This window comes from Gymnoscopelus microlampas (genome assembly GCF_963454915.1).
Source record: "Gymnoscopelus microlampas genome assembly, chromosome: 16".
In the NCBI taxonomy this organism is placed as follows: domain Eukaryota; kingdom Metazoa; phylum Chordata; class Actinopteri; order Myctophiformes; family Myctophidae; genus Gymnoscopelus; species Gymnoscopelus microlampas.
In genome coordinates this window covers 2,185,722-2,199,217 of record NC_139953.1, presented here as the reverse complement: position 1 = coordinate 2,199,217, position 13,496 = coordinate 2,185,722, and the positions used below count along the sequence as shown (strand labels likewise).

Below are 13,496 nucleotides of genomic sequence, written 5' to 3'. Positions count from 1 at the left end.
AAAACGTGAGGAGATCACCAGGGAAATGGCGGGCGCCAGATACTTTACAAAGCTTGATACGTCACAAGGTTTCTGGCAGCTGAAACTAGATGAGTGCAGCACCAAATACTGTACCTTTAATACGCCTTTCGGGAGATATTGTTACCTAAGACTCCCATTTGGAATAATATCAGCTTCTGAAATCTTTCACAGAGCAGTGGAGCACATTATTGAGGGACTGGAAGGTGCAAGATGCTATGTGGACGACATCATCGTCTGGGGCTCCACAATCCAGGAGCATAATGAGCGGCTGATAAAAGTGATGGAGCGGGTGCAAAAGTATGGGCTAAAACTCAACAAAAAAAAGTGTCAGTTTGGAGCTCAAGAAATTGGCTTCCTGGGAGACAAGCTCTCTGCACAGGGTGTTGAGCCTGATCAGGAAAAGATACGTGCCATACAGAGCATGCCAAGGCCCACGGACAAGACCGGTGTGTTACGCATAATGGGGATGCTAAATTTCATTGGCAAATTCATTCCCAACCTATCAGTAAAAACATCCTGCATCTGTGAGCTTCTGCATAAAGAAAATCAGTTTGACTGGACAGCCAAACATGAGAATGAGTGGGAAAATCTCAAACAGACACTGACCACTGCACCTGTATTGACTTTCTTTGACCCAACAAAAAAAATCAAGGTGTCAACAGATGCTTCGAAAGATGGGATCGGTGGAGTTCTCCTACAGGCTGAAGGTGAGCACTGGAAACCAGTGGCCTATGCATCCAGAACCATGACAGAGACTGAATGCAGATATGCTCAAATAGAAAAAGAGTGCCTAGGTTTGGTCTTTGGCCTAGAGAAGTTTCACAGCTACATAATGGTCTACCATCCTTCACTGTGGAGACAGATCATCGTCCATTAGTATCGATCATAAAAAATAACTTAAATGACATGTCTCCAAGAATTCAGCGTCTCATGATGAAGCTGCAGAGATATGACTTTGAGCTGATCTATACCAGTGGTTCTCAACCTGTGGGTCGGGATCCCAGGGGGGTCCCCAGATGACATGAAAGTGACAATTTAAGGACTTTTAAGACCTTCAAAAACTATACTCTAAAAGCTCGTTATATTTATGTGTAGCCTATATGTGGAACCGAGTCAAACTAAATGTAATGCCTTAACTCCTACAATTCCAGTGGGGTCCCCAGTTCAAAATGATTATTTTGGGGGGTCGCGGCCTGAAAAGGTTGAGAACCACTGATCTATACACCAGGAAAGTACCTGATACTCGCCGACGCGCTCTCGCGAGCACCCACAAGGAGGTGTGAGAGTACATCAGATGAAGATGTTCAGTGCCATGTGAACATGGTATCTGCTGCGCTTCCTATGTCAGACAAAAAGTCTGAACAAATAGCTGTTGAAACAGAAAAAGACACAGAGTTGCAGCATGTCATGGAGAACATGCAGAATGGATGGTCTGTAGGTTCCTGCCCACTGTTCTACCACATTAGAAGTGAGCTGAGTGTTGTTAATGGACTGTTGCTGAAGCAAAACAGAATAGTCATTCCACACAAATTAAGACAGGATCTGCTACAGAGAATCCATGAAGGTCATCTCGGTGTCGAGAAATGTAAAAGAAGGGCAAGAGACACAGTGTACTGGCCTGGAATTAACAAAGACATTGAGAAAATGATAAGCAGATGTGAGACATGCCAGAAGCATAGGAACAAGCAAACCAAAAAGCCTATGGTGATAGCTGATGTGCCAACAGCACCATGGCATAAAGTTGGAATGGACTTGTTTCATCTGAAGGGAAAAGATTATCTCGTGGTCATAGACTACTACTCCAACTTCCCTGAAATGGCACTACTTTCAAATACATCATCAAGCTGTGTCATAACACATACAAAATCCATCTTTGCCAGGAACGGCATAGCCAATATCGTCCAGAGCGACAACGGCCCATGTTTTAATAGCAAAGAATGGCAGAGATTTGCTGAACAGTATGACTTTAAACATGTGACGTCTAGTCCTTTGTATCCACAGGCAAATGGGAAAGCTGAAAAGGGAGTCCACATTCTAAAGCAACTGCTGAAGAAAGCTGCTGACAGTGACTCTGACCCTTACCTTGCTTTACTCAGCTACAGAGTAGTCTTGCGTAGCCAGACCCAACAGAAAATGAAAAACAGCGACCTCTGCCGTTTGTAATATTGTCTGTGGGGTCTGGCCGGAGGCAAATGGAACACCAGTGCGCAGGGAAACCGGGGAATCATGTCTGCCTTCAGCGCATCACTTCCGGTTGGTGCGACTATGTTTTCATTCCCACTAACAATATTTCTACACGGAACACTAACACCACTTCTCCCAGAGAACATGGATGATTTGGTTATAAGCCCACTTGTTTCTATGATGAAAGAGTAATTTAAAATGTGAATATCTTTCCGTGGTTTTGTCCGCTCCGAGGACGCTATTGTTAAATTAGTTTCGGCTAGTTTCGAGGGGGGAAGGGTGGACGGACACGTGAATCCCGGCCACTACATTTGATTGGGTAAAGCGCGGCCTGCTTCCTGATCTGAAGGCACGCCCACTTGTAGCCAATGCGCACACGTTATGACGAACCTCCCCGACAGATTCCACCGCAGGGCAGAATCTGTTCTTGAGAGATTAGCTACAGAGCAACACCATTGGAATGTGGACTGTCACATGCTGAGCTGCTGATGAACAGAAAGCTGCGTACTACACTGCCATGCATCTCAAAGCAAAAGAAACATCTGGAACTGGAACGGAAGCTACTAAAGCAGAAAACAAAGCAAAAGTCATTCTATGACAGAGCAGCAAAGCAACTTCCACCACTGTCAAGCAATGACACTGTCAGAATTGAAGAGCCTGGTGGATGGAAAACAAAAGCCACCGTTCTCCAAGAAGTAGCTCCACGATCGTTCACTGTGAGGACAGAGGAAGGACAGATCTTCAGACGCAATCGCCGCAGTCTTCTTAAAACACCAGAGACTGTTGAAGAGCTCAGTGAGGCCCAGAGTGAGTCCATCCCTGAGTCCATCCCTTCACCTGCCACAGATTCACAAACAACACATACACAACACACACACCACTCTCCTTCTCCTTCTACACCTGTGCTCAGGAGATCCACAAGAGAGAGCAAAGAACCTGAGAGACTGGGTTTGTAAAAAAATTAAAAAGAAAAAAAAAGAAAACAAAATAACTGTAAAATTGAAAAGAAAAAAAAAAAAACACAAGATTGTAAATGTATATGTGATTGATATGTGATGTCTAGATTGTCTAGATTGTGCTAGTGATGTGCTTAGATAGATTACAACTGCATTATTAGTTGCTTCACAGAAAGGGGGATGTGATGATTATCCATGATAGTTGGTATTGTCTGTAGCCACAAGGTGTCAGTAGTGGGTCAGTATCTATATAATGAATGCACAGAGGCAGGAAGTGAGTTCATATAGAGTTCATGCATCAGACAAACATTTGTACACATGTGGTCGATATAAATAAAGAAGCCTATGGAATTAAAGGACATGGTCATCATTGACTCAACGAACAGAACAGGTGGGTCCCCAGTTCAAATATGATATTTTTTGCGGGTCACAGCCTGATAAGGTTGAGAACCACTGATCTACAAGACTAAGTTTGTTAACTGCAACTTTATAAACTTTATTTAGGATTTAAGATAATAATCATATGGAACACAAACACATCAGCTACGCTATCTGCAATAGTTGAGACAAGATGTAAACATATTGGTCAGTCAAAGTGGAAGTTACAACTACAAGGGCACCTGAAAACACCATTTAGAGGTATGATTACTGTAAAATATTACATCACTAAGAAATCTTTTGATCTTGGGTTGCCAAATTAAATTGAACTAGACGCGTCGCAATTCAGGGCAATTGCAAAGTGTGGTTGCGCCGCCGGGACTCGAGCAATTCGCCGGGAGGAATACCGTCGGAGGCTGCGCCAATTACATTGTCACGTCACTCCTGAGATCGCTTGCGTTTCATTTTGAGAGGATTGATCCCCCCAAAATAATGTTTTTGCATCAAACGGTCGCGTTTTGCGCATTTGTGGCGCCCCCTATGGATCAAAGTGGAAATGCTTTTGGTGATTTGTTGAATAAACCACTTTTGACATGTGATTCAAATTTGGGATTGATTGGACGTTTTGTTCGTGATTTTTGGCCTTTTTTGTAAAACGGGCCCCTCCCGCTAAACTTCGGAAGCCATTTACGACGAACGGTACGGACTATCCAAATTCCGCTTGGACATCTTTCTCGCATGGGTCCAGAGATCATGTGTACCGATTTTTGTAAAGGTTGGACAAAATATGTGGGAGGAGGAGCTAAAAGTGTGTTTTGAAGAAAAATAAAAATGGCGGAAAATCTATCCTGACGCAAATGGGCGTGGCATATATAGGGAGTTGCGTAATGACCCAAGGAATCTAGGGAAAAAATATTTTTATTTTACGACCAACGGTTCAAGAGTTATAGGCCAAAACGTCAAGTGGGCTGTTATAGTGCCACCATGAGGCCGATTGGTGTAATTATTTTTTTTATAATTTAAGATTAAATTATGAACCTCCCCTCCAAATATGGTAACTCTAGCTCTTACGGTTTCTGAGAGAAAATACTTGAATTTGTGTGTTTTCACTTTTCCATTAAAGTGGATGGGGAAATTTAATGCACTAATAAATCAATATTAATGCACTAATAAATCAATCTCAATAAAACTATGTAACCAATATCTTAGCAAAATGATAGCCATCGATTCCCGGTGAGGCCGGTCATTTTCACATATGTCGCGAAATTGGGAAAAATAAACTGTGGGAGGAGTAGCGCGCCAAAATAAAGTTTATATATAAATAAAGTGCGACTATAACAATAGTCTGGTTGCCCTCCACACTAATTACAAATGCATCACCTTTTCATGGCCTGCCCCACTGTAAGAGCTGCCTGGAAGCTGCCTCTCGCCATGACTGGCATTCTCTGGCCTGCCTGGACTGGAGGAATGGTGCCACAGTGTTTTCTGGCAGTGTGCTCCCAGTGCCAACATGTATGAGCATTTCTAGGCCCACAGAATATTTTGTGCTATGACTAAAAGTATGTACCATATCTCAAAAGAAAGATGAGACTCTTTTATTTGCGTAGGAAAAAAAAGTTCTTCTTTATTTATAGGCAGTTGAATAAAACAATTTCCCCATGTAAAACACAGCCCTCTGAAAATAGAAACCTGAGATAAAGGCCTTTTTCTGAAGGAGACAACTTTCAGGCAGAAATCTACTTTCAAAGACCCACAGAATGTTTTGTGCTATGACTAAAATGACGTACCATATATCAACAGAATGTTTTGTGCTATGACTAAAATGACGTACCATATATCAAAAGAAAGATGAGTCCTTTCTTTGCCCAGGAAAAAAAGTGAGTTGCTAGCATGTTCCGTTTTTTATGTATAGGCAGTTGAATAAAACTATTTTTCATCAAAAACAGCCCTGAGAATAGAAATATGAGTAAAAGGCATTTTTATGTGTCAATCTTCATTTTATTTTTGGCTCCAGTGATGCAGACATGTATCCAGTATAGTCCAGTTCTATATGTAATTTCGTTCTAATTTTCGGGGGATTATGAAAACTATACATTTTTGGAAACTTCAGAGTATAACAAATCAGAAAATACATGATTCCATTTGCGCAGAAGCCAATATGGTGGCCATCTTGGATTTTGAAAAATGGCGACCTTTGAATATTCGTTTTTCAATATCTCGACTTCTAGATTACATAGGATCTGGATTCTAGTGGCTAAATCTACATTTGTAAGGTCAGGAAATCCAATGGTGCTAATTAAAAATATTTACAAATGATCAATGGCACAGATGTGGGTCATAATCCTTGATTTTGGGGTAGTAGAGGCCCTAGGAGGGGTCCACATGCGACTGCTTATTTTTTTTTCTAGTTTTGATTTTTGGCATCCATAGGACCTCTAATATTGGGATTTTGATGATCCCAAGAAAAAAAGTGGTCCCAAGTGTGTTTTTTTCAATGTTCTATTAACCCTATGAGACCTGCGGGATGGCTGGCTGGAACGCCGGCGAGACTGTCTTTCGGAGACTGTGGAACGCTCAAATTTAGACGTAGCTCAAAGATAGAGATACCATTTGATTCCAGACAACCTCAGGTTTCCAATGGGACCAACCTTGTCATGCTACCGTGTCGGGAAGGGGGCTAAATACCTAATGATTCAAAGTTAAGACAACATTTTGGCCAGGGAAAAACGACCATCACCATTTTCCAAATGGTCCCTTGAGCTGTCACCTCAATATATGTGAATGGAAATGGGTTACATGGATACCTACAAGCCTCCCCTGTACAGACATGCCACATTTATGCCTATCTCATGCAGTTTTGGGCAAGAACCATGCAGTGTTTTGCATGCAGTACAAATATGTAATTTTTGCCTATTGTAAAAAGTAGACCACTTCTAGGAGAGGAGACTGCATCTATAGCTGTATGAGACCACTGTACTGTATCTAGAAACCACTGTACTGTATCTAGACCACCATACTGTATCTATTGCTATATGAGACCACTTTACTGTATCTAGAGACCACTGTATTGTATATATACCACTGTACTGCATCTATTGCTACATGAGACTACTGTACTGCATCTACAGTATAGCTGTATGAGACCTCTGTATTGCACCTAGACCACTGCGCTGCATCTATATCCCACTGTACTGAATCTATAAACCACTGTACTGCATATATAGACCATTCTACTGCCTCTAAAGACCACTGTACTGCATCTATAGACTAGCTACTGTATCTATAGACTGCTGTACTGTATCGATAGACCACTGTAGTGCATCTGTAGACCATGTAGTGCATCTGTAGACCACTGTCGTGATCTGTAGACCCCTATAGTGTGTCTGTAGACCACTCTAGTGCATCTGTAGATCACTCTAGTGCATCTGTAGACCACTCTAGTGCATCTGTAGACCACTCTAGTGCATCTGTAGACCACTCTAGTGCATCTGTAGACCACTCTAGTGCATCTGTAGACCACTCTAGTGCATCTGTAGACCACTCGAGTGCATCTGTAGATCACTCTAGTGCATCTGTAGACCACTCTAGTGCATCTGTAGACCCCTCTACTGCATCTGTAGACCACTCTAGTGCATCTGTAGACCCCTCTACTGCATCTGTAGACCACTCTAGTGCATCTGTAGACCACTCTAGTGCATCTGTAGACCCCTCTAGTGCATCTGTAGACCACTCTAGTGCATCTGTAGACCACTCTAGTGCATCTGTAGACCACTCTAGTGCATCTGTAGACCACTCTAGTGCATCTGTAGACCCCTCTACTGCATCTGTAGAGGGGTCTACAGATGCACTTGGGCAAGAACACTGGTTCTTGCCCAAAACTGCATGAGATAGGCATACATTTGGCATGTCTGTACAGGCTTGTAGGTATCCATGTAACCCATTTCCATTCACATATATTGAGGTGACAGCTCAAGGGACCATTTGGAAAATGGTGATGGTCGTTTTTCCCTGGCCAAAATGTTGTCTTAACTTTGAATCATTAGGTATTTAGCCCCCTTCCCGACACGGTAGCATGACAAGGTTGGTCCCATTGGAAACCTGAGGTTGTCTGGAATCAAATGGTATCTCTATCTTTGGGCTGCGTCTAAATTTGAGTGTTCCACAGTCTCCGAAAGACAGTCTCGCCGGCGTTCCAGCCAGCCATCCCGCAGGTCTCATAGGGTTAATAAAACATTGAAAAAAACACACTTGGGACCACTTTTTTTCTTGGGATCATCAAAATCCCAATATTAGAGGTCCTATGGATGACACAAATCAAAACTAGAAAAAAAAATAAGCAATCGCGCGTGGACCCCTCCTAGGGCCTCTACTACCCCAAAATCAAGGATTATGACCCACATCTGTGCCATTGATCATTTGTAAATATTTTTAATTAGCACCATTGGATTTCCTGACCTTACAAATGTAGATTTAGCCACTAGAATCCAGATCCTATGTAATCTAGAAGTCGAGATATTGAAAAACGAATATTCAAAGGTCGCCATTTTTCAAAATCCAAGATGGCCACCATATTGGCTTCTGCGCAAATGGAATCATGTATTTTCTGATTTGTTATACTCTGAAGTTTCCAAAAATGTATAGTTTTCATAATCCCCCGAAAATTTTAACGAACCTTCTTTTTTGGACATATAGAACTGGTCTAGTAGTCATTTTCAAACAAATGACAAAAAATAAGATTGAATAAAAAACAACATTTTACTTCCAAGTGATAAATGAGTAATAACATAAAATAATAAAATAAAACAGTTCACAACTCTGAGATTATATACACATGGAACCAAATGGACCCTTAGAGGTCTGTAACTCTGAGAGTGTATACAAATAGGACCAAATGGACCCTTAGAGGTCTGGAACTCTGAGAGTGTATACAAATAGGACCAAATGGACCCTTGCAGGTCTGGAACTCTGAGACTCTGAGAGTGTATACAAATAGGACCGAATGGACCCTTACAGATCTGTAACTCTGAGAGTGTATACAAATAGGACCAAATGGACCCTTAGAGGTCTGTAACTCTAAGGGTCCATTCGGTTACTACTATTATTACTACACTCTCAGAGGTCTGGAACTCTGAGACTCTGAGTGTGTAGTAAGCAGTAAATAACAAAAAAAATGTAGTAACAAACAAAAAAATGTTCACATTGCTCACAAGTTCTACTCTTTGTGATCGTAGTATGGGTAACATTTTTTGCATAAAGGGACAAGACATTTAGCACGCTGGAATACTGTCTCCGTTCGTTTGCTTGTTGTTTTGTAATAACAGACCTTGCAGCGCTTAGATGGATGATCCTTACTGGCGGTGGGCGCATGATGGACAAGGACATGTCCCAGAGCAGACAGCCTTTCCCCAGGGTCAATGCGTGGTGCTGGTGGATCCTGTACAGGCCTGGTCCATCCCTTGACGAGCCTGTCCATGAACTTCTCCATGGTTTTCCACCCACCCCGTGGATTCTTGTTCTTGTACTGTACGAAGGCATTGAAGCAGCAGATCTGGAGCAAGTAGAAGACAAACTTGTTTGTCCACTTCATGGTCTTCCTGGCAAAGGGATAGTAGGAAATATATTGATCCAGTTTGTCCACTCCATTCATGGAGTGGTTGTACTGGATCACACAGACAGGCTTCGCTTTTTCCACTCGAATGCTCTTTCTTTTCTTCACCCGACGCCACGCTGGTACACTCTGCATCTGGTCCTCATGGCAGCTTGTGACCATCCTGACCACATTCGTCTCTCGCCACGCCGTAACCATCACCCTTGTATTGTGAAAGACGATTCTCTCACCAAAGCCCAGGGAAGAATTGGAAGCCGAGAAGATGGCCAGTGGTTCACCCCTGTTCTTCCTCAGTGTACCACAGATGTGAGTCTTCTTGTCAAGGAGCTTATTGCATAATTTCACTGAATTATAGAAGTTATCCATAAATAAAGTGTAACCATGACCTGAAAGGGTACCAAGAAGAGAGTACTGTGTATTCTAGACTTTCAGCTTTCCCACAATATGGCCTCAAATTATGACAGTACCCTGTAGCTGAATCACACAGTATGTAAGATTGTATGCCATACCTTATAGGCTTTTGGGGGTTATACACCTTGAAGGAAAGTCTGCCTCTCCATAGCAAGGTCCCCTCATCTATTGAGATGGAGGAATTTGGCTGATACAAGTCACTGAATTTGGTCACTAGGTAGTCCAAAACAGGACGTACCTTGTACATTTTGTCAGCTTCTCTACGCTTCACATCAGCCACACTGTTGTCTGTAAAGTGCAGAAATCTAAGGATCAACTGAAACCTATTAGGGGGCATGATCTTGCCAAAATAGTGAGTCGCATAGACTTCATCTGTGGACCAGTACTGTTTCAGGGAATTCTTCCGAACCAGGCCGGTCAGGAAGAGGAGCCCTAAGAATGTTTTCTGTTCATCAAGTTTGAGTGGATGACCAGTCCATGCATGGACTCTTGACTTTGGCTTATCGACACTCGCAATGACCTGCTCTGCATACAGGTTTGTCTGATCGACGATAAGTTGCAGAAGCTCGTCCGTCAAATACAGCTGGAGAAAGTCCACTGGATCGTCTGAATCCAGGTCAGCAGCGGCATTGAGAGGTCCGGGATCTGCTGTGAATGGGAAGGCCTCTGGCACCCACTCCATGTCAACCATGTCAAACCACGGCAGAGGATCGGCCACGCCACTACGACGCCCCTTTCCTGGCTGTGGTCTACCTGTAAATTACAAAAATACATAATTACCATAAAATACATATTACATTTTACAACACTTTTTTGTATTGGTGTGGGGGGGGGTTGTCATGTGGGTTTTTATCTTTGTAAAGGATTTTTCAATTGACTTATTGTATGCTACAATGCAAGCTGGCTTCTGTTGTGAAAATGTATCAGTAAGAAAAAGCTTACCTCTCGCTCTACTGCCAAGACCCAGCTCTTCATCAGATGACTGAGAATCATGCTCGTCGCCACGACAACGCCCCTTTCCTGGCTGTGGTCTACCTGTAAATTACAGAAATACATAATTACTATAAAATACATATTATATTTTACAATACTTTTTTTGTATTGGTGTGGGGGGGTTGTCATGTGGGTTTTTATCTTTGTAAAGGATTTTTCAATTGACTTATTGTATGCTACAATGCAAGCTGGCTTCTGTTGTGAAAATGTATCAGTAAGAAAAAGCTTACCTCTCGCTCTACTGCCAAGACCCAGCTCTTCATCAGATGACTGCGAATCCTGCTCATCACCACGACAACGCCCCTGCTCGTCACCACGACAACGCCCCTTTCCTGGCTGTGGTCTACCTGTAAATTACAGAAATACATAATAACCATAAAATATATATTATATTTTACAATACTTGTTTTTGTATTTGTGTGGGGGGGTTCCAAATGGATCCTTACAGGTCTGTAACTCTAAGAGTGTACAAATGGAACCAAATGGACCCTTACAGGTCTGTAACTGAGAGTGCACTAAAGGAACCAAATGGATCCTTACAGGTCAAACTTTGAGAATGTACAAATAGAACCAAATGTAACCTTATTGTCAGTACATTATAAATAATAATAATAATGAATTGCATTTTTATAGTGCTTCGCTAAGTGCGCCACTTACTCAAAGCGCTATACAATGTTTCATTCATTCACACACCGATGCTGGAGGCACATCGGGAGCAATTATGGGTTCAGTGTCTTGCTCAAGGACACTTCGACACTAACTCTGGGGGAGCCCGGGATCGAACTGGGAATCTTCCGGCTTCCATTCGGCCACTCTACCCCTGAGCCATTGCCGCCACGTTATGTGTTCATCTTTGTGCTCATAGCACGGCACCATGCCACATTATTGAAGCTCATAGTGGGCATGGTGCCGTGCTATGAGCTTGTAGACATCTTGGCTCTTAGGTCATGTAAAATATAATGTAAGGATCCATTTGCCAATCTTTATCAGCTGTACCATAAACAATAGCCATCAGGCCTAGGAGAGACACCGTGGCTCTTATGCCATGTACAATTTAATGTATAAGGCACAAAGATGAAAAGATGAACACATAATGTACTGATAATAAGGCTACATATAACCAGTCATGATAACATAATAGGATTTCCTCCACAGAACCAAATGGATCCTTACAGGTCTGTAACTCAAGAGTGTACAAATGGACCCCATTTACTAAATACATTCATATCATCTCACATGTGCAGGGAAACCTTACCTCGAGCTGTACTGCCAACACGTGCGGCAGAACTGGATCTGGGCTGTGTCTTCCTTGACTCATTATCTGAAATCATAGTAAAATATCAGATAGTTATGGTAAAGATATGCACAAAATCAGAGAAGACTTTTACAGTTGCCATGTGGGTTTTTTATCTTTGTAAATGATAACAGCATTGAACCAACAGATAGGATACAAATGTATTTGTCCACTTGTTTGACTTCCCAGGTAATACACAATGTTTGGGTCCACATCAATATCAACTCCATTCATTGACTTATTATGCTACAATGCAAGCTGGCTTCTGTTGTGAAAATATATCAGTAAGAAAAATAAAAAGCTTACCTCTAGTTCTACTGCCAAAACCAAACTCTCCATCAGCTGTCTGTGCACTGTGTGCAGCAGCAGCACCACCACCACCCCTCTCCTCCTCCTCCGCCTACGTGTCTAAGTAAAATATTGGTATGTAAATATGATGTCCACAAAATCACAAATTTCAGGCATTAGCAGACACTCTTATCTATATCTGAATCCCCAAAAAGACACCCAGTAAAATATTGGTAGGTAAATATGATGTCCACAAAATCACAAATTATTAGACAGACAGACAGACAGACAGACAGACAGACAGACAGACAGACAGACAGACAGAGAGAGAGAGAGACAGAGAGAGAGAGAGAGAGAGAGAGAGAGAGAGAGAGAGAGAGAGAGAGAGACACACACACACACACACACACACACACACACACACACACACACACACACACACACACACACACACACACACACACACACACACACACACACATTATAGGAAGAAAAATAGATAGATAGATAGATAGATAGATAGATAGATAGATAGATAGATAGATACACAGACAGACAGACAGACAGACAGACAGACAGATAGACATGCAACACAACAGACATACATGCAACCTAGATTTAGACAGACAAACAGACAGACACAATTTAACATCTAGGCAAAATTCCCAGCTTCAGCAGAAGCATGCACCTGGAATTTAAACTACAAGCCCAATTCCCATTGGGACATTGTGGAGAATGTGAATAGTATAAAATGTGTTAATTATCGGGAACATGACACTATCGCTTGTTTCCAAATAACCTGTGTAATATTCCAGGTGTTTTTTTTTGGTAACATTTCCTCAAATTTCCTGGTCTTTTGCGGCTTTTTGTTTGAAAGGTATTGATGGCATCAAATTCAGAATTAGCATATATTGACAAAGTTGATAAGGTAAAACATATGTCAGAAAAGGATTAGAAAATGATAGCATATTGTTTTATTCTGATTTTCTACAACGTCCAACATTTTTGGAATTGGGTTTGTACAAAGTACTCATTCTGACTGTACCATGTGTTGATCGCCAGGTCTCTGAAACTTCAGTGCTGCTCTGCTGATGGGCATCCGTCCGCTGTGCTGCAGCTGGCAGTGCCACCACCTCTGCTGCCCGATGTGCCAGCACCTCTGCCACCACCCCTACTGCCCGATGTGCCAGCACCTCTGCCACCACCTCTGCTGCCCGATGTGCCAGCACCTCTGCCACCACCTCTGCTGCCCGATGTGCCAGCACCTCTGCCACCAGTACTGCCCGATGTGCCAGCACCTCTGCCACCACCTCTGCTGCCCCTTCTGCTGCCCGATGTGACACTATTTGCACCACTAATGCCT

At 42.4% G+C, this 13,496-nt stretch overlaps 1 protein-coding gene across 1 annotated transcript; it reads right to left on the bottom strand.

Moving 5' to 3' along the window:
• Window positions 1-8,860: 8,860 nt before the first annotated feature.
• On the bottom strand, window positions 8,861-12,045 carry LOC311063469 (uncharacterized protein). Its single transcript, XM_084082947.1, has 3 exons — window positions 11,807-12,045; window positions 10,501-10,593; window positions 8,861-10,311 (listed from the first exon to the last, which is right to left on the bottom strand). The coding sequence occupies exons 1-3, from the start codon at window positions 11,867-11,869 to the stop codon at window positions 10,132-10,134; spliced, it is 336 nt and encodes a 111-aa protein (XP_083939073.1). The 5' UTR covers window positions 11,870-12,045; the 3' UTR covers window positions 8,861-10,131.
• Between the last annotated feature and the right edge of the window lie 1,451 nt (window positions 12,046-13,496).